Source organism: Gopherus evgoodei, chromosome 4, assembly GCF_007399415.2.
Source record: "Gopherus evgoodei ecotype Sinaloan lineage chromosome 4, rGopEvg1_v1.p, whole genome shotgun sequence".
Taxonomy (NCBI): domain Eukaryota; kingdom Metazoa; phylum Chordata; order Testudines; family Testudinidae; genus Gopherus; species Gopherus evgoodei.
In genome coordinates this window covers 35,525,126-35,551,396 of record NC_044325.1, presented here as the reverse complement: position 1 = coordinate 35,551,396, position 26,271 = coordinate 35,525,126, and the positions used below count along the sequence as shown (strand labels likewise).

Genomic DNA, 26,271 nt, shown 5'->3' with positions numbered 1-26,271 from the left:
TGGCGATGTGGCCGATCACCCGTGTCTCCGAAGTGCCTCGGATAAGCCAGTCGTTGAGGTAAGGGAAGACGTGAATATGACGACGGCGCAGGGAAGCAGCGACGACCGCCATACATTTGGTGAATACCCGAGGGGCCGAGGAGAGATCAAAGGAGAGGACAGAAAATTGGTAGTGATCCTGATTTACCACAAAGCGCAGATACCTCCTGTGTGGAGGAAAAATTGCAATGTGGAAGTATGCGTCCTTCATGTCGAGAGTGGCGTACCAATCTCCGGGATCCAGGGAACGAATGATGGTTCCTAAGGATACCATGTGGAACTTGAACTTTTTGATGCATTTGTTCAGTCCTCGCAGGTCCAGGATGGGTCGGAGGCCCCCTTTTGACTTGGGGATTAAGAAATACCGGGAATAAAACCCCTTGCCCCTTAACTCCCCGGCACCTCCTCTATAGCTCCGATGAATAGGAACTTGCGAAACTCCTGGATAAGTTGCTCGTGAGAGGGGTCCCTGAAGAGGACGAGGAGGGAGGATGGGAGGGGGGTGGAGAAATAAACTGAAGACGGTATCCAAACTCCACTGTGTGCAGGACCCAACGATCCGAGGTCAGTTGAGACCACGCTGGCAAGAAGGGGTGGAGGCGGATGAGAAAATGAAGAGGATCCAGAGAGGGGATTGGTATTCTGCTCTCAGGCGCACCCTCAAAAGTTTGATTTGGGTCCCTGCAGTGGTTTGGCAGACCCAGAATTGTTACCCCCTTGAGGACCTGACTGACGTCTGCGGTTCGGGCGGCCTCGTCTCCGGGTAAAATCCTGTCTTGGTCGAGGCGGGGGGTAAGGGCGCTGAGGTTGTGGGCGGAATGGCTGTCTCTGAGTCTGGGGTGTGTGCATTCCCAGTGAACGCATGATAACCCGGTTATCCTTCAGACTCTGTAGCCTGGGATCTGTTTTCTCAGAGAAAAGACCCTGCCCATTGAATGGCAGGTCTTGGATCGTATACTGCAACTCGGGCGGTAGTCCGGAAGCCTGAAGCTACGATATTCGACGCATGGCTACACCAGATGCCATCGTTCTGGCTGCTGAATCTGCGGCATCTAAGGACGCTTGCAATGTGGTCCTGGCGACCCTCTTCCCCTCTTCCAGGAGAGCTGAAAATTCCTGGCGTGAGTCCTGGGGAACTAATTCAGTGAACTTGCCGACAGCCTCCCAGGTGTTGTAGCTGTATCGGCTCAAGAGGGCCTGCTGGTTCGCCACACGGAGCTGAAGGCCTCCCACAGAGTAAATCTTGCGGCCCAGCAAGTCTATGCGCCTGGCTTCTCTGGATTGTGGCGCAGGAGCTTGCTGGCCGTGACGCTCCCGCTCGTTGACTGATTGTACCACCAACGAGCAGGGGGCGGGCTGTACGTAGAGGTACTCATACCCCTTGGATGGCACCATATATTTTCTTTCCACTCCGCGGGCTGTGGGTGGGATGGAGGCCGGAGATTGCCATATGGTGTCCGCTTTTGCTTGGATGGATTTGATGAAGGGGAGGGCCACCCTGGTTGGCACTTCTGCAGAAAGTATGCTGACCACCGGGTCCTCCACTTCAGGAATTTCCTCTACAGGAAGGTTTATATTTTGGGCAACGCGCCACAGAAAGTCCTGATGTGCCCGGAGATCAATTGGCGGGGGCCCCGATGATGATGTGCCCGCTGCCGCCTCATCCGGGGAAACGGAAGAAGATAACCCAGGGAGGAGTGGTTCTTGTACGGAAGCCTCGTCCTGAGGGACCTCCATCTCTGGGACATCCTGCTGTGCCAGGGGATGCGCAGGGTCTTCATCCGTGCCTGAGGGGGGAGGCCGGCTGACTGTGGCCTCTGGTGCACGGTGCTCCGAATGGCTGGAGCGTGCTGGGCCCAATGGCTCGCCCTGGGCTTGGTGGTAGGCCCAAGGCGTCCAAAAGGACCATTGCGGTGGTCCATGGTCCAGGTGGGCCTATGCATCAGAACCCCTGTAGGAGGCGCTGTCCGCATGTGGAGAGGCGGACGAGTGACGCAACGGCCACAGAGGAGCTGATGATGACTGTGCCAGGCCTCTGCGCCCATAGATTTCGCCTCTGCGCGGTGCCAGTGAGTGGTACCGGGAGTCGTGGCGGTATCTCGATCGGGACCGGGACCTGCTACCAGCTCGGTGCCGGGAGGTCGACCGGTGCCGTGTGCTGTCGTGCCGGGAACGGCTGCGGTAGGAGCGTCAGTGCCGCGATCTGGACTGGTGCAGGGAGTAGTACGACAGCAACCGGGATCTCGAGCGGTGCCGCGAGTACGACCAGTGCCGCGGGGAACGGTACCGGGACTGCGAGCGGCACCGGGATCTCAAGCGACGACGCTGAGAGTAGTCTCTCGATCTGGAGCAGGATCGACGGTGCTCGGTAGTGCCTGGCGAACGCGGCTGCACCATGGTGGGCTTGCCCATCGACTGAATAATCCGCATCAGCGGTGCCGGGGGTTGGGGCAGTTCGGGCTCTGTGAGAGCAATGAGGTCGCATGCCATGGAGAAGGTCTCCGGTGTGGAGGGCGCGACGAGCTCAACCACAGGTCGTGCTGGGGAGCTGAGAGGCACCGGACTCAACGGCTCCTGAGGAGCTGGAATCGACGGTGCGGCGGTACTCAGTGCCATGGCAGACGACGGTGCCGGGCGGTCTGGTTTGGAATTACGCTCCGACTGCGGTGCAGTTGTAGGTGCCGCAGGAGTCTTGTACTTCTTGCTCCTCGGGGAGAGGGAGCGGTGCCGGCTGGGGTGTTGGGCCGGTGAAGGGCGGGGAAGCGAAGCCTTTGTCGGTGCCGGGCGGTCCGGAGCGGAGGAAACACTTGGTCTCGGTGACGGAATCGGTGCCGACGATGGGGGAGTCAGCGCTGCCTCCATCAAGAGCTGCTTTAAGCGACTGTCCCGCTCTTTCTTTGTCCGGGGCTTAAACGCCTTGCAGATCCGACACTTGTTCACAAGGTGGGACTCGCCTAGGCACCTCAGACAGGAGTCGTGCGGATCTCCTGTGGGCATCGGCCGATGACAGGTCGCACAAGGTTTGAAACCCTGTGAACCGGGCATGGGCCCCGGTACCGGGGGGAAGAAAAGGGGCGAACCCCCGATCCTCTATAACTATATACAGATCTATAAATTACTAATTTTAACACTAACTATAACTACAATAAAAGAACTATATACACGATACTACACAGGAGTGAAACGCTAGGGAGGTGGAGAACAGCTAGCCGTGCTCCACAGTTCCAATGACCGACACGGGCGGTAAGAAGGAATTGAGGAGCGGGCAGGCCAGCAGGGGTATATATCAGGCGCCATACCGGCGCCACTCCAGGGGGCGACCTGCCGGCCCACCGAGTGTTGCTAGGGTAAAAAGTCTCCGACGAACGTGCACGCGGCGCGCGCACATCTAATTGGAATGGATATGAGCAAGCACTCGAAGAAGAACTTGACATTGCTAGACAACAAATGCGGTATTGGCGAACATTTAGCTAGGGCTGGCTTATTTCTAAACTCAGTACCGGACTTTTTTTCTGTGAGTCTCTGTCAGTGACCTGGCTCTCAAAAAGGAATTGGGCTTCTTCGGGCTACGGGCATTCAAAGTGTCCATCTTCTGGTGTTTACACAGTACCAAAGAAGGAAAATGCCTTCTGTCTGGTTTTCCCAACATGGAGAATATAATTGGGCCCAATAGCTTCTCTTATTATTACTTTTATTTTGGAAGACAGCGAAGGAAAAAACAGCAAAGAACAGCCTGGGGAAAATCTAACACCCACCCCTGGAAAGCTCTTTAAAGTGTTTTGGTAGTTAGTTGTGGTGTTGGTAAACCATTCTTTGAATTTAAAAATAAAACTTCTTTGTTGTACACTATAAGCTAACAAATATGAGATTATCTGATGTCAACTGGAAAAAAATCTCCCCATTATTCAATATTAGAGTTGAATGTTCAGATGGAAAACAAGATAAAAATATCATGCTTACAGAGAAATTCTACTATGAACTCATTTTTATAGATAAGATACAATAAATATTAGAGGTGGAAATTAAATACTTGTTTTTTTAAAAAATGGTGCTATGTGATATAACCTGAGTCATTTTGTGAAGTTGGAAAACCAGAAGTAGTATATCTTTAAATTAGCCTTTGGGAATAGTTAGATGCTTGTGGAAGACAAGAGTTTTAGCCAGATTAAAAAGCTGAAAATTGACAACACAATCATCTGGGTACACTTGATGAAGCAGGGCTTGTCTAAACAGTAACTTAGTCTGCACCAGCTGAGTTATAACCTGTAATGCACACCAATGTTGCCCACACTAACTGGCCTGGCCCACGTGGATCCTAGCACACCAAAAGTTCTTTACTATGTGTTAATGTAGTCCTGTTTCAAACAGTAACATTATCGCACAGTAGGGAACTTTTAGTGCATGCCAGTAGGGTCCACTTGGGCCAGTTAGTGTGCAACATGCTGGTGCAAAGTAAAATTTACACCCTAGCTATCGTAAACTAAAGCACCTTAGAGACTAAACAATAAAAAAACAATTGTAATGCATCTGGCGAAGTGGGTATTCACCCACGAAAGCTTATGCTCCAATACATCTGTTAGTCTATAAGGTGCTACAGGACTCTTTGTTGCTTTTTACAGATCCACACTAACAAGGCTACCCCTCTGATACTTAACAATTTTAAGAATGTTTGGAAATGAAAAGTGGCAGAAATACTTACTTCTGCTTTTGAACATCCAAATTAATTAGATGAGGGAATGAAAAACCCTCAATAATAAGGGCTTTGAAGAGCACAGAACTATTAAAACTTCTCAATAGGAGTAGTGAGACTTATATTCACTGTCTCCCAGTGCCCAACTCAATGCATTTTCCTCTAGGTGAATGGGACTTTTAATGAGGGAAAGCAGAAGCAAAACGGTGTGCAGCAGGATCCATCCAGAAGTTCAGGTCTGTGTGGCTGCCTCAGAACAATCTAGAAAGCTCAGTGAAGCCTGGGAGCAAATACAGTGCAGCTGGAACATTCAGAAAATTATGGGGTAAACTTTTTGCAGATTTTAACTCTTCCAAATCTGAGTAGATTTTTACAACCACCAGCAAGATGCCATTCTGGTTTCAGGACTATCCCTCTGCCAAATGTCAAGATTTTGCTTTTGTTGCAAATCACTACCTAATTCTTAAAAATGGCCAGTTTTTCAAAAAAAAAATAAATTTTTTTTTAATTTAACAAGAGACAATTGACAACAATAAGTGTTTGGTGACCTCAATACAGAAGTCACTACTGCACTACTTATGTTTTTCTTTTTCTAAAATAAGGGAAAGATGTGTAATTTTGTTAGTGGGAAAATAACACTTGAATTAGAGAAATCACTGGAAGAAAAAGGGAAGATATTTTCTAATAAGAGGTTTTTTAGAAGGGAAAATAGTGAACTGAAGTTCAGAGACAATTGTAATATTATTCTGAATATTAGTTGCATTTTCAAAAGAAGAGATAATAGTAGAAAATTTTAATGTTAAAATTGATTCAATAATATACATATCTACTTAAAATCTAACTCAGAGTACTGGAACATATCTTAAGACTAATATTATAAATAATGGGATAACAAAGGCTTGGAGATGGAAACACAGTAGAGAACAACTATACTCCTTTCATTAATTCTTACCAAATACACTTAAAATTAGATTACCTCTTTCTAAATCAAACGTAAAGATCTAATAATAAAGACATTACTTGGAACCCAGATTGGACTTTAAATGGGAACTTAATACATTATTATAGGATGTAATAATAAGTAATATTCCTGGAGACATCTCCCATAACATAAAGTAGGTATCAGAAATAATTAAACAATAGGTTTAAAAAGCACTAGATAGAGAAGGAGTGAACAAATTAATGAAGGAATTGTTAGAGATAGAAGCGAACAGGTGGAAAGATATAAAATGGTCTTCTTTTAGATAGAGGTATCAGGATATTTGCTAAGTAGACTTTCAAAGTCTATAGCAGGAGTTAATCTTTGCAATCATTTCAAACAGTGGTGGCCCTTTCAAACTATGCATAAGAGTAATGGTAAATGAAAGACAAAATATTAAACTTTTTGTGAACTTGTAAATTCCTCATTTTTTTAAAAAAAAACTTGGAGATATATGAACAGGTATCCTTATCTGTGCTGTAACATTTTTCCATGAAATGCCATGTTCACAAAGTTCCACTGATGAAATTTCAGTAATTTCTGGCAGGGGATGCTAGTCTTATTTAAGATATCTGAAAGCCTTAATCTTGTTGAATGCTAGATTGAAAGAAGGGAAGAAACAGCAAAAGGAAGCCTTAAAAAATAAAAAAATAAATAAAAAGAGCTATTGTCCAAATCCCTGCCTTTCCCCTGGAAAGAAAGTAGGGGGAAAGCAGAGATTTGAATACATTTGGCTCTTGCTTAGAGACTCTGATTACGGTTGCTAGGATTCTGGTCAAAAATGGAACCTGGCAGTGTCTGGTTAGCACTGCTGACCAGACACAAAAAGCCCTGTTACCTGCAGTAACTGGTCTCTGGCACTGGGGGGGGAGGGAAGGACGAGAGCGGCAGGAAGTGAAGCAGCTGCAGTTGGCCACGCTAACTGTGGTATTTCTTCTTCTTGAACTGTCTCAGTCATGAGAAACTGACTGTCCACTCCAGGTCATTTTAAATGGACCACAATCCATCTTGTCAGGATATTTCAGAATCTTAGTGGGAATGCTAGGTCAATTACAGCTCAAAAATAGTATGTTTATTTTACTGTATATCAGAGCAGTTATTTATTGATACTAATATATTTGGCTAGCTCCAATTATCCTTCAATGTACTGGGATCTTGCATAATTGTAAAAAATGACAAGGTCAAGCAGCTTCAGCAATTGGCTGAGAGGCCCGCAACAAAAGTGCTGCTGAAAGTGATGGTATGTTTCAGTATGTCTGTACTCTTTTCATGAGATAGTACTGAATCAATATTTAGGACAACATTAGAAACAAATATATTGCTGGAGGTGCCTCCTTTTCAATGTGTCATAAAACTGAGGATTTGAGATTATTTCATATGATATGGCACCTTCATGGTTATGTCTGACCAATGCTGAGTGTATAAGTGCTATTGTTGTTAGACAAATTTCAGCATAGCCAGTTGCAATATGACTATCAAAATGCCCTCTGCAATTTCTGTTTCAGTACACTAGTTCTCATTTTCTGTCCTATATTGTTATACAGTGTTACTGCATGCCGTGAAAAAGCTGCTGTGTTACAACTTAAGAGTGGTTGCATCTCAGAGGGAAAACTTCTCTTACCGCGCTATGTGCTGTGACTATTTCACAAAACTGTTGTGAGTCTTATTGAATGTTTGAAGTGCTTAGTGATCCCCAGATGAATGGCCATTATAGAACTGCAAATTATTAATTCTTATAGTGCAAATAAATTCTTCATATTAATATACATATACATTTATAAAACATTTCCATTAACTTTTTTTTAAATAAGACATTACTTTATCAATCTATGAAGAACTTCCTCTTTGATGGTGTAACAAAAATGATAACACTATTTTACCTTTATATCCCTGGTCTGTTTCCCTGAGATCAATCACAGTAATTGGTTTAAAATTTAAATCCCACAGACGAACACAGCCATCCCTTCCACCAGTGGCAAAACCCTCTTCACATGCATTCATGCTGAAAATTCCTGCCTAAAAAGAAGGAAAAAAGGTTTTAAAATATGCACAGTTTACAGTTACAGTTATGCAAAGCAAAATTCTTCTTCATAGTGATAGAAATATTTTCTCTTCTGTTATATGGTGTAAGGCAACATAAATTATATAAGTACATGTTTTATAATTGAGTCAGAATAAATGGAATAATTAAAGAACAATTTTTACTATTATGGATTTTCTCCCAACGGAATTGAAAGTGATACAGAAAGAACTTCATAAGAACATAAGAATGATCCTGCTGGGTCAGAGCAAAGGTCCATCTAGCTCAGTATCCTCCTGTCTTCTGACAGTGACTAATGCCAGGTGCCCCAGAGGGAATGAACAGAACCGGTAATTATCAAGTGATCCATCCTCTGTTGCTCATTCCCAGCTTCTGGCAAACAGACGCTAGGGACACCATTCCTGCCCATCCTGGCTAATAGTCACTGATGGACCTATTCACCATGAATTTACCTATTACTTTTTTGAACTCTGTTATGGTCTTGTCTTTCACAACAGCCTCTGGCAAGGGGTTGCAAAGTTGACTGTGTGTTGTGTGAAGAAATACTTCCTTTTATTTCTTTTAAACCTGCTGCCTATTAATTTCATTTGGTGACCCCTAGTTCTTGTATTATGAGAAATAGTAAACAACACTTCCTTATCTAGTTTCTCTACACCAGTCATGATTTTATAGACCAATCATATTTCCTCTTAGCCGTCTCTTTTTCAAGCTGAAGTCACAGTCTTATTAATCTCTTCTCATACACAAGCCGTTCCATATCCCTAATAATTTTTGTTGCCCTTTTCTGAACCTTTTCCAATTCCAATAGATCTCTTTTGAGATGGGGGAAACAACGTCTGCATGCAGTATTCAAGATGTGGGGCATACCATGGAATTATATAGAGGCAATATGATATTTTCTATCTCTTTCTTAATGATGTTCAACATTCTGTTCACTTTTTTGACTGCTGCAGAAGAGTGGGTGGATGTTTTCAGAGAACTATCCACAATGACTCCAAGATCTCTTTCTTGAATGGCAACAGTTAATTTAGACCCCATCATTTTATATGCATAGTTGGGATTATGTTTCCAAAGTGCATTATTTTGCATTTATCAACATTAAATTTCATCTGCCATTTTCTTGCCTAGTCACCCAGTTTTGAGAGATCCTTTTGTAGCTCTTCACAGTCTGCCTGGGTCTTAACTATCTTTGTAATTTTGTATCATCTGCAAATTTTGCCACCTCACTGTTTACTCCTTTTTCCAGATCATTTATGAATATGTTGAATAGGACTGGTCCCAGAACAGACCCCTGGGAGACACCACTATTTACCTCTCTCCATTCTGAAACCTGACCATTTATATCTACCCTTTTGTTTCCTATCTTTTAACCAGTTACCAATCCATGAGAGCATCTTCCTTCTTACCCCATGGCAGCTTACTTTGTGTAAGAACCTTTCGTGGGGGACTTGTCAAAGGCTTTCTGAAAATCAAAGTACACTATACCCACTGGATCTCCTTCATACACATACTTGTTGACTCCCTCAAAGAATTCTAGTAGATTGGCGAGGCATGATTTCCTTTTACAAAAAACATGTTGACTATTTCCCAACAAATTATGTTCATCTATGTGTCTGACAATTTTGTTTTTTACGATAATTTCAACCAATTTGCCAAGTACTGAAGTGGCCTGTAGTTGCCAGGGTCATCTCTGGAGCCCTTTTAAAAAATTGGTGTCACATTAGCTATCCTCCAGTCATTTGGTACAGAAGCTGATTTAAATGATAGGTTACAGATGACAGTTAGTAGTCCTGCAATTTCACATTTGAGTTTCTTTCAGAACTCTTCGGTGAATACTATTTGGTCCTGGAGACTTATTGCCCTTTAATTTATCAATTTGTTCCAAAACCTCCTCTAATGATACCTCAATCTGGGCCAGTTCCTCAGATCTGTCACCTAAAAAGAATGGCTCAGGGTTGGGACTCTCCCTCACATGCTCAACTGTGAAGACCAATGCAAAGAATTCATTTAGTTTCTCCCCAATGGCCTTATTGTCCTTGAGTGCTCCTTTAGCACCTCAATCGTCCAATGGCCCTACTGGTTGTTTAGCAGGGTTCCTGCTTCTGATGTACTTTAAAAAAAATTGCTATTACTTTTTGAGTCTTTGGCTAACTGTTCCTCAAATTCTTTTTTGGCCTTCCTAATTGTATTTTTACACTTCATTCGTCAGCGTTTATCCTCCTTTCTATTTTCCTCACTAAGATTTAACTTCCACTTTTTAAAAGGATGCCTTTTTGCCTCTCACTGCTTCTTTTACTTTGTTGTTTAGCCACGGTGACTGTTTTTTAGTTCTCTTACTATGTTTTTTAATTTGGGGTATACATTTAAGTTGAGCCTCTATAATGGTGTCTTTAAAAAGTTTCCACACAGCTTGCAGAGATTTCACTTTTGGCACTGTACCCTTTCATTTCTGTTTAGCTAATCTCCTCATTTTTGCATAGTTCTCCTTTCTGAAATTAAATGCTACGGTGCCGGGCCACTGCAATGTTTTCCCTGCCACAGGGATATTAAATTTAATTATATTATGGTCACTATTACCAAGCAGTCCAGCTATATTCACCTCTTGGACCAAATCCTGTGCTCCACTTAGGACTAAATCAAGAATTGCCTCTCCTCTGGTGGGTTCCAGGACCAGCTGCTCCAAGAAGCAATCATTTAAGGTGTCAAGAAACTTTATTTCTGTCTCTCATCCTGAGGTGACATGTACCCAGTCAATATGGGGATAATTGAAATCCCCCATTATTATTATTATTGAGTTTTTAATTTTAACAGCCTCTCTAACCTCCCTGAGCATTTCACAGTTACTATCACGATCCTGGTCAGATGGTCGGGAATCATAGAATAATAGAATATCAGGGTTGGAAGGGACCTCAAGAGGTCATCTAGTCCAACTCCCTGCTCAAAGCAGGATCAATTCACAACTAAATCATCTCAGCCAGGGCTTTGTCCAGCCTGACCTTATAAACCTCTAAGGAAGGGGATTCCACCACCTCCCCAGGCAACCCATTCCAGTATTTCACCACTCTCTGAGTGAAAAAGTTTTTCCTAATATCCAACCTAAACCTCCCCCATTGCAACTTGAGACCATTACTCCTTGTTCTGTCACCAGGTACCACTAAGAACAGTCTAGATCCATCCTCTTTGGAACCCCCTTTCAGGTAGTTGAAAGCAGCTATCAAATCCCCACTCATTCTTCTCTTCTGCAGACTAAACAATCCCAGTTCCCTCAACCTCTCCTCATAAGTCATGTGCTCCAGCCCCCTAATCATTTTTGTTGCCCTCCGCTGGACTCTTTCCAATTTTTCCACATCCCTCTTGTAGTGTGGGGCCCAAAACTGGACACAGTACTCCAGATGAGGCCTCACCAATGTCGAATAGAGGGGAATGATCACATCCTTCGATCTGCTGGCAATGCCCCTACTTATACAGCCCAAAATGCCGTTAGCCTTATTGGCAACAAGGGCACACTATTGACTCATATCCAGCTTCTCGTCCACTGTAACCCCTAGGTCCTTTTCTGCAGAACTGCTTCCTAGCCATTCAGTCCCTAGTCTGTAATAGTGAATGGGATTCTTCCCAAGTGCAGGACTCTTGTTGAACCTCATCAGGTTTCTTTTGGTCCAGTCCTTTAATTTGTCCAGGTCCCTCTGTATCCTATCCCTACCCTCCAGCGTATCTACCACTCCTCCCAGTTTAGTGTCATCTGCAAACTTGCTGAGAGTGCAGTCCACGCCATCCTCCAGATCATTAATGAAGATATTGAACAAAACTGATCCCAGGACCGACCCTTGGGGCACTCCACTTGAAACCGGCTGCCAACTAGACATGGAGCCGTTGATCACTCCCGTTGAGCCCGACGATCTAGCCAGCTTTCTATCTACCTTATAGTCCAATCATCCAGCTCATACTTCTTTAACTTGCTGGCAAGAATACTGTGGGAGACTGTATCAATATAACCTTAAAGCTATATTCTTATTATTAGAGCATGGAATTTCTTTATCCATAGAGATTCTATGGTACAGCTTGATTCATTTATGATTTTTACTTCATTTGATTCTAAGCTTTCTTTCACATATAATGCCACTCCCGCACCAGCATGACCTATTCTGTCCTTCCGATATATTTTGTACCCTGGTATTACTGTATCCCATTGATTATCCTCATTCCACCAAGTTTCTGTGATGCCTATTATATCAACATCCTCATTTAATACGAGGCACTCTAGTTTACCCATCTTATTATTTAGACTTCTAGCACTGAAAAATAAGCACTTTAAAAAATTGTCTCCTTTGAGCTGTCTACCATTACATGATGTAATTGAATGGGACTCTCTTTTATTTGCCTGTTTCTGATCAGACCCTCCCTGTATTTTATCATTTTCCATCCTCTCATCCTCACTAGGACACAGAGATTCTCTATTAATAGATCTTCCTCTAAGGGATATCCAAACCATGTGCTCCTCCGCATCTGTCGGCTTTCCCCCTGCCCTTAGTTTGAAAACTGCTCTATGATCTTTTTAATGTTAAGTGCCAGCAATCTGGTTCCATTTTGGTTAGGTGGAGCCCATCCTTCTGGTATAGGCTCTCCCTTTCCCAAAAGTTTCCCCAGTTCCTAATAAATCTAACCCCCTACTCCCTATACCATCATCTCATCCACGCATTGAGACTGCAGTTCTGCTTGTATAACTGGCCCTGCCCGTGGAACTGGGAGCATCTCAGAGAATGCTACCATGGAGGTTCTGGAACTCAGTCTCTTACCTGGCCTAAATTTGGCCTCCAGGACCTCTCTCCTATCCTTCCCTATATCATTGGTACCTACATGTACCACGACCACCAGCTCCTCCCCAGCACTACACACAACTCTATCTAGATGTCTCGAGAGATCCACAACCTTCGCACTTCGACTTCAGGACTATACTTAAGCACATACTTAAAGATATATACTTACCTTCCACTAGTTTAACTGTAACATGATTAAGTGCTGTCCTAAATCAGTACTTGGGCCTTGTCCACATGAGAAAATTGAATTAGTTTAACTTAAGGCATGAATTTAAACTGATTTAGTTAAACCAGAGCAAACCTCTGTGTGAATACCTTTACTCTGGTTAATACTGGTTTAGTTTAAATTGATAAGGAATATGATTAAGCTAAACTAAAATAAGTAATTCTTAAACTGAAATAGAGGTTTCACCATTTTCAAATTTCATATATTTTAAGATCAGAAGGGACCACTATGATAATCTGGTCTAGGGTGACCAGATGTCCCAATTTTATAGGGACAGTCACAATATTTGGGGCTTTTCCTTATATATGCATCAATTACACCCCACCCCTGTCCAGATTTTTCACATTTGCCATCTGGTCACCCTTCTCTGGTCTGAACTCCTACATAATACAGGCCATAGAACTTCTCTCAGTAATTACTGCATCAAGTATATAACTTCTGGTTGAGCTACAGTATCTCTTTTACAGAGACATCCAATCGTGATTTGAAGACTTTAAGTGAGAGATAATCCACCACATCCATAGGTAAATTATTCCAATGGTTAATCACTCTCCCTGTTAAAAATCTGTCTTATTTCTTAGTCTGATTTTGTCTAGTTTCAGTTTCCAGCCTAGTCTTCTATCCTCTTATGACTTTGTCTGCTAAATTAAAGAGGCCTCTAATATCAGTAATCTTCTCCCCATGAAGATACTTATAGACTGTGATAAAGTCAACTTTTAACCTTCTATTGGATACTTGCTATGAAAAGTGATATTAACAAACATGCAAATATCACTTTTCACAGCATTATTTTCCATCTAGTCTGCAAAAAAAACCAATATAAATAAATTGCAATGATCTGGATGTGTATACATGCATTTTTTTTTTCCTAAAGTTAATTAAGTATTTTAGGAAAAAACTGTCAATACGCTCACCAGCAAAAGTTGGTGTCCACACTCTGAAGCCACCAAAAAAATTGTTGCGAGAACCCCTGTTTAAATAGATTGAGCTTCTTAAGTATCAGAGGGGTAGCTGTGTTAGTCTGGATTTGTAAAAGCAGCAAAGAGTCCTGAGGCACCTTCTAGACTAACAGATGTATTGGAGCATGAGCTTTCGTGGGTGAATATCCACTTCGTCAGATGCACTGACGAAGTGGGTATTCACCCACGAAAGCTCATGCTCCAATATGTCTGTTAGTCTAGAAGGTGCCACAGGACTCTGAACTTCTTAAGTCTCTCAGCGTCGGACAGGTTTTCCAGAACTCATATCACTCTTGTAACTTTTTTTTAAAAAAAATCTCTTTCCAGTTGTTCAACACCCTTTTGAACCTGTGGACACCAGAATTTAACACAGTATTCCAGTAATTGTCTCAGTAATTCTGTATACAGTGGTAATAACATCTTTCTACTTTTACTTGACAGTCTGTGCTTATAGAGCCCAAAGGACTGCATTGGCTTTCTTAGCCACCGCATTATACAAAGAGCATCACATTCAGATGTTTATCCACCATGACCACTAGGCTCCTTTCACAGTAAATGCTTTCCAAAATACAACCCCCTATTCTAAAAGTGTAACCTACATTCTTTGTTTCTAGGAGATGGTCTACATTACACTACTATTACTTTGGTATAACTGAGTTGCTCAGGGATGACACAGTTATACCGACTGAACTTCCAGTGTAGACAGCACTAAGTCTATGGGAAGGCTTCTCCCATCGACACAGCTACTGCCTCTCGGGGATGTGAAGTGCCTACCTCAATGGGAGAAGCTCTCCAGTCAGTGCAGGTAGCATCTTCACTAAGTGCTACAGTGGCACAGCTTGTGGCTGCAGCACTGTAAGTATGGATGAGTCCTAGGTGTCTGACCCTGAATCTGGCTGCATTAAAATGCATGTTGTTCAAGTGAGCCCAGTCTATCATTAGATCCAGATCAGTCTGTGGAACCGATGTGTCAGTCATTATTTATCACTGTTTACCACTCCACAAATTTGTGTGTCATCTGCAAACTTTACCAACAGTGATTTTATATTTTCTTCCAAATACATCAATTTAAACTAACTGGAGCAAACCTCTCAGGTAGACACACCAGCAGAGTAGAACTGGTTTAATGATGTGGACTATAGACTTTGATTGAATGGGATTTTTTTCCTATTTACTACCTACCTAACTCAAGAAACAGTAGAATTAATGTGTTTGCTGATATTCAGTAGGTTGAGAGAATTGCTAAAATATTACTTTCATCCTGATGCTGATGATCATAATGCTGCTGCTTCTTATACCTAAAACAAGTTTAGTTTCACACCCTTTTGCCTTAGGACTCCCTCTAACCTCAGCAAATATAAATGGAAAGACTTCCACTACCTTACTGGAGTTTAGTTACCATTAGTCTGCTATTTTAGGTAATTAGACAAAAAGTCAAACAAACAGAGAGCAATGAAAATGATCAGGGGGCTAGGGTACATGACTTACAAGGAAAGCCTGAGGGAACTGGACTTGTTTAGTCTGCAGAAGAGAAGAGTGAGGGGAGATTTGATAGCAGCCTTCAACTACCTGAAGCAGGGGTTCCAAAGAGGATGGAGCTCATGTGTTCTCAGTGGTGGCAGATGGCAGAACAAGGAGCAATGGTCTCAAGTTGTAGTAGGAGAGGTCTAGGTTGGATATTAGGAAACAGTATTTCACTAAGAGGGTGGTGAAGCACTATAATGGGTTACCTAGGGAGCTGGTAGAATCTCCTTCCTTAGAGGTTTATAAAGACCAGCTTGACAAAGCCCTAGCTGGGATGATTTAGTTGGTGTTGGTCCTGCTTTGAGCAGGGGGTTGGACTAGATGACCTCTTGAGGTCTCTTCTAACCCTAATCGTCTATGATTCTATGAAAAAGGCATGACTGGTATATCCAATATTGAAATAAAGATAAATACAACACAGCTGTCTAATATATTGTATCTAATCCTGATTATTTTTTTTTTGCCAACAGTCTCGAGCTTATTGATCCAAAAGTCATTTTCGAAAGTGACTCAGTCGCTTAGGAACTTAAATTCCATTTTCAAATATGTGTAGCATTTAGGCTCCTAAGTCACTTAAGAGCCTTTAAAATTTTACTTTATCTCTATTTTTAAATGTATTTTAAACATATACAAGCAAACAAAAGTAACACCCGATGATAATTTAAAAACAATCAAAGATGACACCATGGCACCACCTTATTCACCACTGTCAATATAATTAGGATATGTTTTGCACAAAGTATGCCTTGTAAGGTATCACTCTAAAAGTCTTGATCTGCTAGACATTAATATCTCATTGGATTGCATGTGCTATCATCGTATGTGAATTATGAAGTTTGGCTATGTATGTGTTACTGAAACATGTTGTGAGATTGAAAACACCCACAAGCAGCCTTTCAGGTACAACAGTAAAAAACCCAAACAATGTTAATGTCTTATTGAGGAAATGGACACAAGCACAAGGATTACTCCAGGAACTGTGTACAACAGAAACCTCTCAGAGATAGCACTACACAATGGGAACTGTTTGACCCAGGTCACAGCAAAAGAGCTTTCCAGCAAGTGGAAAGAAGATATAAAGGTGGGAAATGACATCATGATGGTACCTCCCTCTCCTCACAACAACATACATGGAAATATCTGAGGAGCAAAGACTGAACTAGGGGAAGTGATGGTCCCAGGCTAAAGGGGTTTCTAGCCTGTGTATGAAAACCTGGGAAACCCAAACTGCAAAACAAAGGCAGTTTGTGCCTTACAAATCTGCTAGTCTGGTTATCACTCAGGGTGAGAATTTGCTAATTCATATCCTAACTATCTAGTATGTTAAGCTCAGTTTGCGGTTTTGTTTATTTGCTAGGTAATCTGCTTCGATCTGTTTGCTTTTACCTATAATCACTTAAAATCTTTCTTTTTGTAGTTAATACATTTTATTTTATGTTTTAATCCAAACCAGTGTGCGTTTGACTAAGGTGCCTGGGGAAAATCTCAGCTTAGTTACCACAAGTGTGCATGGTCCTCTTCACTTTGAGGGAGAGGCAGACCAGGTATTAAACCCATATACTGGCCAGATTTGACCAGGCCAGGAGGGTACTGCTCTGGTGTCCTAGGCTGGTAGGTTGATGGTTAGAGAACCTGCATGTAACTGCAGTTGGGTGTGTCCCCACTTGTGTAAATGCTGTTGAAAGTGCAAGCTTGGAGGGCTTTGCAGCTTTTAACAGCAGCACAGTGTGAGAGGGAGCCCAGGCTGGTGGGTCAGAGGGCTCAGTGGTACCCCAGTTCCAGGTAGCACCCCAGGGGGAACCCATCACACTGCTGCCTATAACAGAAGGAAGAACTGGGCACAGTAACAACTGCAGGCCTTTTATGACTAAGTAGGGAATTTTCTGTTCTGAGTGATGGGCAAACATACAATTCCAATAGTTATTACTTCTTTCTGGGTCTGGGTCCTGGAATCCAGCATATGGTCCCCAAGTATGAACCAGTTTTCACAGGTAAAACTAGCTTTTGGGTCAAATTTGACTAGACTGTTCTTTTAATGATTGAAAAAAAAACAAATTTTGGCTTTTATAAAAATTAGTCCCACTATTAAGGCATGTGAGAACTTCCTGGACATTTACTATACCTCTTCCTATACAAATTTTGTTTAGTCTTTTCAAATAATACTGAGGCTAGGTTAAAAATTCATCAAGATATGGATTAAGTTTGGAGGTTCTTTCTGCCTGCCTGCAACTAAAGAAAATATTGCTACCCCGAGGAGATAAGAAATAAGTGACAAAATTTTAGCTGATTCTATGCTTTAACGGGGAAACTAACAAGTACTGCTAAAGGGCCAAAAACAATCAGGATCCAGTGACTTCAAAGATCAAAGTGAGGATCTCAGGAATCTTTTAAAATTTATTTCTGATTAGATTAAATTGGGCATAATATTCACTCCCAGGACACTGGTAATTGACACTGGGCCAGATTTTCAAAAATATTTAAATACCTAAATATGCAAATAGGCACCTAATGAAATATTCAGAAGCAATTAAGCAGATCAGGGCACATAACTCCTGTCAATTTCAATGGTGAGGTAATTCTATCTACAGCTTCAGGTGACTGATTCAAACGTGTGCTTTTTTCACTGCATTAACTTTCAGCCATTACAGAGCAAATCCAAAGCTTGAGGGATTTTTGCATATTTAGTTTTAGATGTTTAGTTCTGTATTATGGATTAAATGCTACCAAAATTCTGGTATGTTCAAAACTCCAAGAGCTCTTTTTAGAGGAAAACCTTGATAATGGAGTTAGAGTATTTCCTTTTTCTTGAACTGAATCATTTCAAATTCCATGTCATGCATCTGAGGAAGTGGGTATTCACCCACGAAAGCTCATGCTCCAAAACGTCTGTTAGTCTATAAGGTGCCACAGGATTCTTTGCTGCTTTTTCAAATTCCATGTTTCTAACTGGTCCAGAGACCTCATGTGTTGGTGACTGAGGGAAGAATAGTTCTGGCACAAGAGTAGCAGGACTTTGCTCTCTAGTTGTGGTTTCTGGAGGGGAGGTATATCTCGGAAACTCTTTACATTTATGCTTAGAAAAAGAATCAGATCTTTTGTACTGTGAGAAACTGGCTACATGCTTTGGAAATAAGATCAAATATATCCAAGATTAATCTGTCTTCCATTTCACAGACAGACCCAGATCTTGAGGAGGACATACTGAGTTTTAAGGAATTTTGGCAGGAGACACAACCATTCAAGTCCTGTGTGTATTGAGGGACCCTTCATCGGCAGTTTAGATTCATGCCCTTCATGGTTAGTGAACATAAGAGGGGGAAAGGTCCTATGCAGTGACTTGGTTTTGATAAATAGTGAGGCCATCACAGAACACATGATCATAGGAAATAACCTTTGATCGAGTGATTGTGATTTGACTCAGTTTAAATTAAAGGGAAGAATAACCAAAAAAAGGTAATCAATCACGGTTGTTTATTTCAAAAGGGACTTAAAAGGAATTTAAAAAGTCAACTGGAATGAATAGCTCAAGGGCTTAAATGCGGAGGAGGATTGGAATTTCTGTCAATCAAGAATACAAAAATTATGTTGCACCCCAAACAAGGGGAAAAAACTTATAGGGAAAGGCACTGAACCCAGATGGATGAATAACCACCTTAAAAAGTTACTAGGCGTAAACAGAGAGTCTACAAGGAATGGAAAAAATTCATTAGCAAAGAAAGCTACATCATGGAGGTTAGAAAATGTAGGAACAAAATGAGAACTGCTAAAAGTCACGATGAATTAGCTCTTGCCAAGGAACTTAAAATAAATAATAAGAGAAGGTTTTTTAGTTATATAAATAAAAAGAGAAAAAGAGAAGATGGAGTTGGGCCACTCTTCACTGTGGATGGGGAGGAGATTAGAGATAATCTAGGTATGGCTTAAAAACTCAGTGAATACTTTGCCTCAGTTTTCAATAAGGATGCTAATATGGAACATGTGTGTGAAGGCAGGATGGCTGATGGAAATGAGTGATGGAAATGGAAATTACCACATTTGAGATGGAAGAAAAACTTGAACAGCTTAATGCACTCAAATAGGGGGGACAGATAATTTCCATTCTAGAATATTGAAATAAAATGGTGCATGAGATTGCTAGTCCAGTACATAAGAATACCCATAATGGGTCAGACCAAAGGTCCATCTAACCCAGTATCCTGTCTTCTGACAGTGGTCAATGGCAGGTGCCCCAGAGGAAATGAACAGAACAGGTAATCATCAAGTGATCCATCCCCTGTCGCCCATTCCCAGCAAACAGAGGCTAGGAACACTATCCGTGCCCATCCTGGCTAATAGCCATTGATGGACCTATTCTTCATGAAGGAATCTTCCAAACAAGGATTTTTAATAAATCCATTTATTTGGGAGTGATATTGTATGACTGAAGACCTATACCTAAAACAGTGTTGGGGGAAAATGATCCAGCAGTCTGACCTCATGAGTACAAAAGGCTTTAGAACAAATTATTCAGGAAAGAATAATTAAATTCATGGAGGCAAATGAGAAAGAGAACATGATGCAACATGGGTTTACCAAAAGTAGATCATTGCAGACTAATCTGATACCCTTCTCTGAAAAGATAACTGATTTTTTTAAGAGGAGGAAAATGCAGTACATTTAATCTACTGGGATTTTAGTAAAGCATTTGACACAGTACCACACAGAAAATTATTAGTTAGATAAGAGAAAATGGGGATTAGTACAACAACTGTAAGGTGGATAAGAAACTGGCTAAGGGGAAAAGGCAATGGATTATACTAAAAGATGAATTATCAAACTGTAGGGAGTTCCTCAAGGATCAGTCTTGGGCACAATCTTCTTTAATATTTTTATTAATGACCAAGGTCACAAAGTTAAACTGAGAAAGAGGATGGAATGAGAGCAAACTGGCTGAAGCAAAGTAACTGGACACAACACAGCTGATATTTGGGAGATGGAGAAGGATTGTTAGGGGTAGGGCAGAGAGACTATTTCTTCCCCTGTGACTAGGCCCAAGAAGTTTGCAGTGTTGAGGTACTCTCAGCTCTCCTGGTGCTTCTAGAATCTGAGCTTGTCTCAGTGGGCAAAAATCAATGATGTCCATTTTGTGTAAACTCCAGACCTCACCATAATAGTCCCGCTTATGCAATTTCTACATTGGATTAGCTCTAATTAAGGCCATGCTTGAAAGATTATGTTGAAAGCATGTGCAAGATGTAATTGCCCACCTATTAAGTTGTACTGGAAAACTAAACATATTACACTAGTTCCACAAGAAGAGCAGTGGCTTCTCTTTTCCCTTTTCCAAACATAGACACTGATCTATAAAACCATATATGAACTAGGTCCTGACTGTATGAGATATTACCTCTCTCTCCCACTTATGTCCTGCGCAACAGTTGGCATCAGCTATAACATCTGAGCTAACTGTTCCCCCCTGAAGCAGTCTGGGGGAAGCAAATTCCCATTGGAAACCACTAACTCTGGAATTCACTCCCTTTACTTGTACAACAAAGCCCAAATTGGTTCACCTTCAGGCTAGTACAAACCCAAAATCTTTTCTAAAGCATTTTCATGAACGAAAGTTGGTGAGGATAGGGAGTTGTTTTTTTTCTGGGGAATGTCATTGTTAACTTTTAACTTGAAAGAATAAAAAAAAAGTTCTCTCCAAGTTTTATTATATTGAGGAAATGTGTTCCATGACATGTGAAAGGAGTGCATTTCACTATTGAAATCTAAAAATAATTAAGCATTTACCTATATATTTACACTATAAATGTAGATCAATGTAGTTTGAATTCATAATAAGCCAGTCCAACAGGAGCAGAACTCTGGGTGACAAACTGTGTTGGCCCACAAGACCAGCTTTAAAACATTCATTTAAATTATTGTTTCCATCTATATTTAATTAAAGCTCAGCATACCACCATGGATGCATGATGCCTGGGTGCCTGTTATTTAACCACAGCCCTCTGGCATCAATCCACCCAACTTTAATATTCACCTCTGAAAGCGTATCCCAAAATAAATTATTCAGCTATTGAGAAGGCATCTGATGTACACTTACTGTGCAAAGTTCAACCACAGTATGCAATAGTCTTTAAAATATAGAGTGGTATTTTGTTTGTTTTAAATAATATATCATATAGTTTACATACATTCATATGTATCGATAAAGGGTTTGAAATTCATAAAAACACTGCAACTAAGAACTTTCTATTGACACAGTTTTTTGATACTTTGATACTTTTTTTGGTTAATGGTGTTAGTGTTAATTTTCCGGTATCAGATCTACCATCTATGACTAAGCTCCTGAAGTGCTACCAATGTGTGTTTCTATATCTCCTTGTCTTCTTTCCCCATTTAGCTCTTTGCCCCTTCTGCTGATGCCTTCCCTCTCAAAACCCTGATCAGTTCCATCTCTTACCTACCCTTTCCTCCCCTGTTCCCAATAAATTTAGCTCTCCAACCCTCACCTGCATTCCCTCCTGCTCATCTATTCTCAGCACTCTGCAATTCTCCTCCTAGCTTCCTGAGAGCTTATATTAGTTACTCATGGATTATAACCCCTAAATCATTTTCAAAGTCACTGCTTTCCAAGATAAAGTCCCCCATTCTACATCCATGGCCTGCATTCCTTGTTCCTAGATGTATAACTTTGCATTTGGCTATAATAAAGCACTTTTTGTTTGAATGATTTTCCTGTCTTCTCCATTATTTATCATTGCACCAATTTTTGCTGTTATAATTTATAAATGATGTAGTGATTTTATGTTTACTTCCAGATCATTGATGAAAATGTTGAATAGCATCAGGCCTAGTACCACTCTTGCATAACCCCACTAGAAACACCTCCATTCAATAATGATTCCCCACTGACAACTATTTTTTGAGATCTTTTCTTAATCATTTTAACATGTGCTCTGCTGATATTATATAGTACCAATTTTTAAATCAAGGTTCACATAGTACTGAGTCAAACACCTTACAAAAGTCTAAGTATATATATCTATATATATCCAGTTACCTATATCAAAAATTGAAATCAAGTTTGTTTAAAAGACCTATTTTCCATAAAACCAGGTTAACTGGCATTAATTGTATTCCTATACTATAGTTCTTATGACCTGAATCCCATAATCAGCTTTTTCCATTATTTTGCCAAGGACCGATGTCAGGTTTACCAGCCTGTAGTTATCTGGGTTATCCAGCTTGTCCTTTTTGAATATTGGCACTACACTCTTCTAGTCCTCTGAAATTTCCCCAGTATTCTAATTTTTAATAAATCTTATGATTGGTCCAGAGATCTCTTCAGACAACTCTTTTAGGACCTCTGGGTGCAAGTTATCTGGGCCTGCTGATTTTAAAATGTTTATCTCTAGTTGATGTTTCTAAGTTCCTCCTCAGTTAGTAATAACCTGGAAAGTACTTTAAATATCCTCAAATAATGAGTCCATCATCTTGCTTTTTTCTGCATACAGAACAGAAATATTTACTGAACACTTCTGCCTTTTCTGCTTCATTATTAACAGTTTTACCATCTCCATCTAGTAATGGGTCCCTACTATTGCTAGAATTTCTTTTGTTCCTGATATATTTTTAAAAATCCTTCTTCTTGTCTTTAGCCCTGCCAGCCTTGGATTTTTCCTGATGTCTTTAGCTTCCCTTATCAATTTTCTGCACTTCATAACTTCTAATTTATATCAATTGCTACACACTGTTCCACTATGGAATGGACTGGGCTAGTGTCCATGTTCAGAGTGTGCAGGTGTCGCTTCCCCAAGACGTTCCTGAAATCTTCTGTATGATGTTGACCCTAGTCTTTGTTCTCCTTTTGGTTGGTTCAAGAAGGAGATGGAAACTGAGCATGCATGGTGTTATCACCAGTATCTCAGATCACCAGTTATCACCAGTTATCACCAGTATCTCACCAGACCTTTCAACTTGACTTCGTGAGGTCAAGGGCCTCCACAGTGTCATACTATCTTTACCTTCTTGACTAGTCTAAAAAATGGAGCAATGCTTTTGCTGTATCTGGTTGTCCATTTGCCTTATACTGTCAAAGGAGTTCTTCACTCTTTAGTGTCCAACAGGGAGTGAAAGTCTTTCTGTATCCCCTCGGAATACTGACTTTGACAGCTACTATAAGACTAACCAAGTTATGATAATTGGCGGGGGTTGGAGGAATCCATGTCACAGATTTCTCTATTATACTACTTTCCCAAAGTTCCACACTGAGGCTTCGGGATGGAGCAAAATAGCGGGATTTGGCGATTGACCTGTATCACAATGGGTCTGCGTAGTCTGTTGCGAAAGTCATTGAGACCAGAACCTCAAGGTACACACATACCTATTCTCTTTGATTGCACGTGGAGACTCTCTGATGACAAAGAGTGGCCATTATCATCCTGCGACAAAGCAAAGGTCAGGCATATAGCATGGGGGGAGGGATGATAACCTGCTACATGAGTAAGCACAACTAACATAAAATTGGTGACAGAATGTCCTGAAAAGGCCTCCTAGTCAGCAAAGCCATGGAAAAAATGGCCCCTTCTAAGTCAAACCAGACACCAATCCTTCACTGCATATAATGCAATTAAACATTGAGGGTTTATCCAGCACAAAATGTGACTACCTCAGGAAGAGCCTACAAATAGATGAAATTGACAGCCTTGCACTGCAGGAAACACACATCAAGTGAGAAAGCCACCAGAGAGATCAATGGATACATCCTTGTCTCAGCAGTCAACCCATGTCAAAGATGACTTGAAGAAGAACACTACTCAGGTCCTCCCAAACATGTCCCTTAATTCCATCAACATCATGGTCAGCAACTTGACTGTAGTGAATGTCTGTAAACTCCCATTAATGAGTGCACGTCACCACACCATATATGTTAGCAACTTCAATATCCACCACAGTTTGTACGGTTATGACTCCAAAGATTTTGCAAAAAAAAAATTGTCATCAAGGGCAGCAACAAAAGACCTTTGCCTGCTCTACGATGCTACGAAGTGTGGCACATTTAGGTTAGCATTCTGATAAAAATGCCATATTAAATGTAATCAGCTTAGGATCACTGTTCCCAGGGCAACCACCAACTTCTAGTCCTATGATTAATTGATTAATTCATCTTTATCCATCAGGTGAAATCCAAAATAGAATTACCTCACGTAGAGTTCAATACCTTTTGTTAGAAAATCCATCATCCATATTTTTAGAAGCAAATGATGTTTTATGACTGGCTATATTAAACCTCCATAATATGTTTCCAAAATGAAAGTCCCCACCCATAACATCACATGTTTACTTTCTATACATTAAAGGTAGGTGTTGGAGTAACTGATCCTGTTCTCTGGTTTGATTTGGCAGTTGTAACACTCACCCACTGCTGGGCTTTACAGTTAGCACTTGGCTTCACATGCATTCAAGATCTGCATTTCTGAGTTAGCAGTAATTCTAAAAGAAGGCAATGGATCTTTAATGTCAGATGCCACAGTTACACCCTCCCCTTTTTCCTATTCTATCCTTTCTGAACATGTTCAGAACATTCCAGTCATGCAAATCATTCCACCAAGTTTCAGTAACGCCAACTATATCAAATTTCTTTTCATCAGTGTGACCTTCTAATTCTTCTTTCATATTACCCAGACTCCAGATATTGGTATATTAAATAGAAAAAAACCTTAGTTAATGCAGAGTTAAAGTTGCCTGGTGACAGACAGTTCATGCCCTTCCAAACAATCAAGTTCAACAAAACCAGGAAATACAAAGTAATGTAAATGCACATGCAACCTTAGCTCTGCCCCTGCACCCTGCAGCTGGCAAGAGACACTGGGAATCATCTGCATATACTCCAGCTGCTTTCAGTGTTTTAGGTGCAGTTGTATTGAACGTTGGAGTCAGTAGATGGGAATTTAATGACCGGTAGGCAAAAGGTGGCATCCTGAGTGCAAGTGTGAAGGGGTTGTAAAAAGTGGAATATTTGAGCATAGTGCAGGCACAAGAAGCACTTGTCCATTACAGTGAAAGGCAGAGTGCAAGTATCTGCATTATCGATGGTTTAGGGCACCTCTCACAAAAGGCAGAGTTAAGATTACATAGGTATTTACCGTAACTCTGTATTTCCTGGTTGTCAGATGTTTGAGTTTTGTTGAACTTCATGTTTTAGAAGGTCATGAGTGGTCACTAGGCAACCTTAACTCTGTGTTAACTTACTTTTTTTTGGCAATTAATTTCCATCAAAACAGAACAAGAAATGTTTGTTGGTAGAGTTAGTGGCCATTTAGGCACTTTTAGTTCTCACCTAGGTTTGTAGCTGATATACTACTGTGGCTAGGTAATCAAAATACCTAGCTTTTATATAGTTAAGCTTGGCAGGATTCTATTTTTTTAAATCGATAGATGTTTATTGACATCTATTTCAGTTGACACACCAAAAAAAAAAAACACACGAAAAAAATCCACAGGAAACAGTTAACATGAATGCAGCCTCCCCCTGCACCTGCTGATATTGGGCATCATTAGCTCTCTTGCAGGACAGAGAGTTTTCTGTGGCCCTGCTGCCATGGGTCTTGCTCCCTCACTAGCTCTGCCCCACGAGGACAACACCCTTCCCCTCACCTTGCACTTGCAAGGATGAGGTGTCACCAGCCCTGTGCCAGCACAGATAACCCTTGCAGCCCTGCTGTCACAGATGTGAGAATGGGGTCATGATAGCAGACCTGCAGAGGGCTACCTGCAGGGCCAGTGACACTTGATCCCTGCAGGGGTAAGGTGCAGGGAAGGCTGTGGTCCTGGCAGGGCAGAGCAGAGATCCTTGGGCCAGGACTGCAAGTAGGAGGATTAATCAATCAATATTAATGGTCAAAACTGAAAAAAAATTCCAAACCTTGATTTTAAAATTGTCAGTGATCCACCACCACACTTCATAAATTGTCCCACTGGTTAATTACCCTCACTGACAAAATTTATTCCT

At 41.3% G+C, this 26,271-nt stretch overlaps 1 protein-coding gene across 4 annotated transcripts in view; it reads right to left on the bottom strand.

Annotated features, from left to right (window-relative positions):
• The window catches only part of EML5 (EMAP like 5), a 303,194-nt gene that overhangs the window by 195,482 nt on the left and 81,441 nt on the right, over positions 1 to 26,271 (bottom strand). For all 4 annotated transcript variants that reach the window (XM_030558959.1, XM_030558960.1, XM_030558962.1 and 1 more), the window contains exon 6: positions 7,589 to 7,724. In XM_030558959.1, the coding sequence (XP_030414819.1) occupies positions 7,589 to 7,724 (136 nt within the window). The remainder of the gene's footprint in view (positions 1 to 7,588; positions 7,725 to 26,271) is intronic.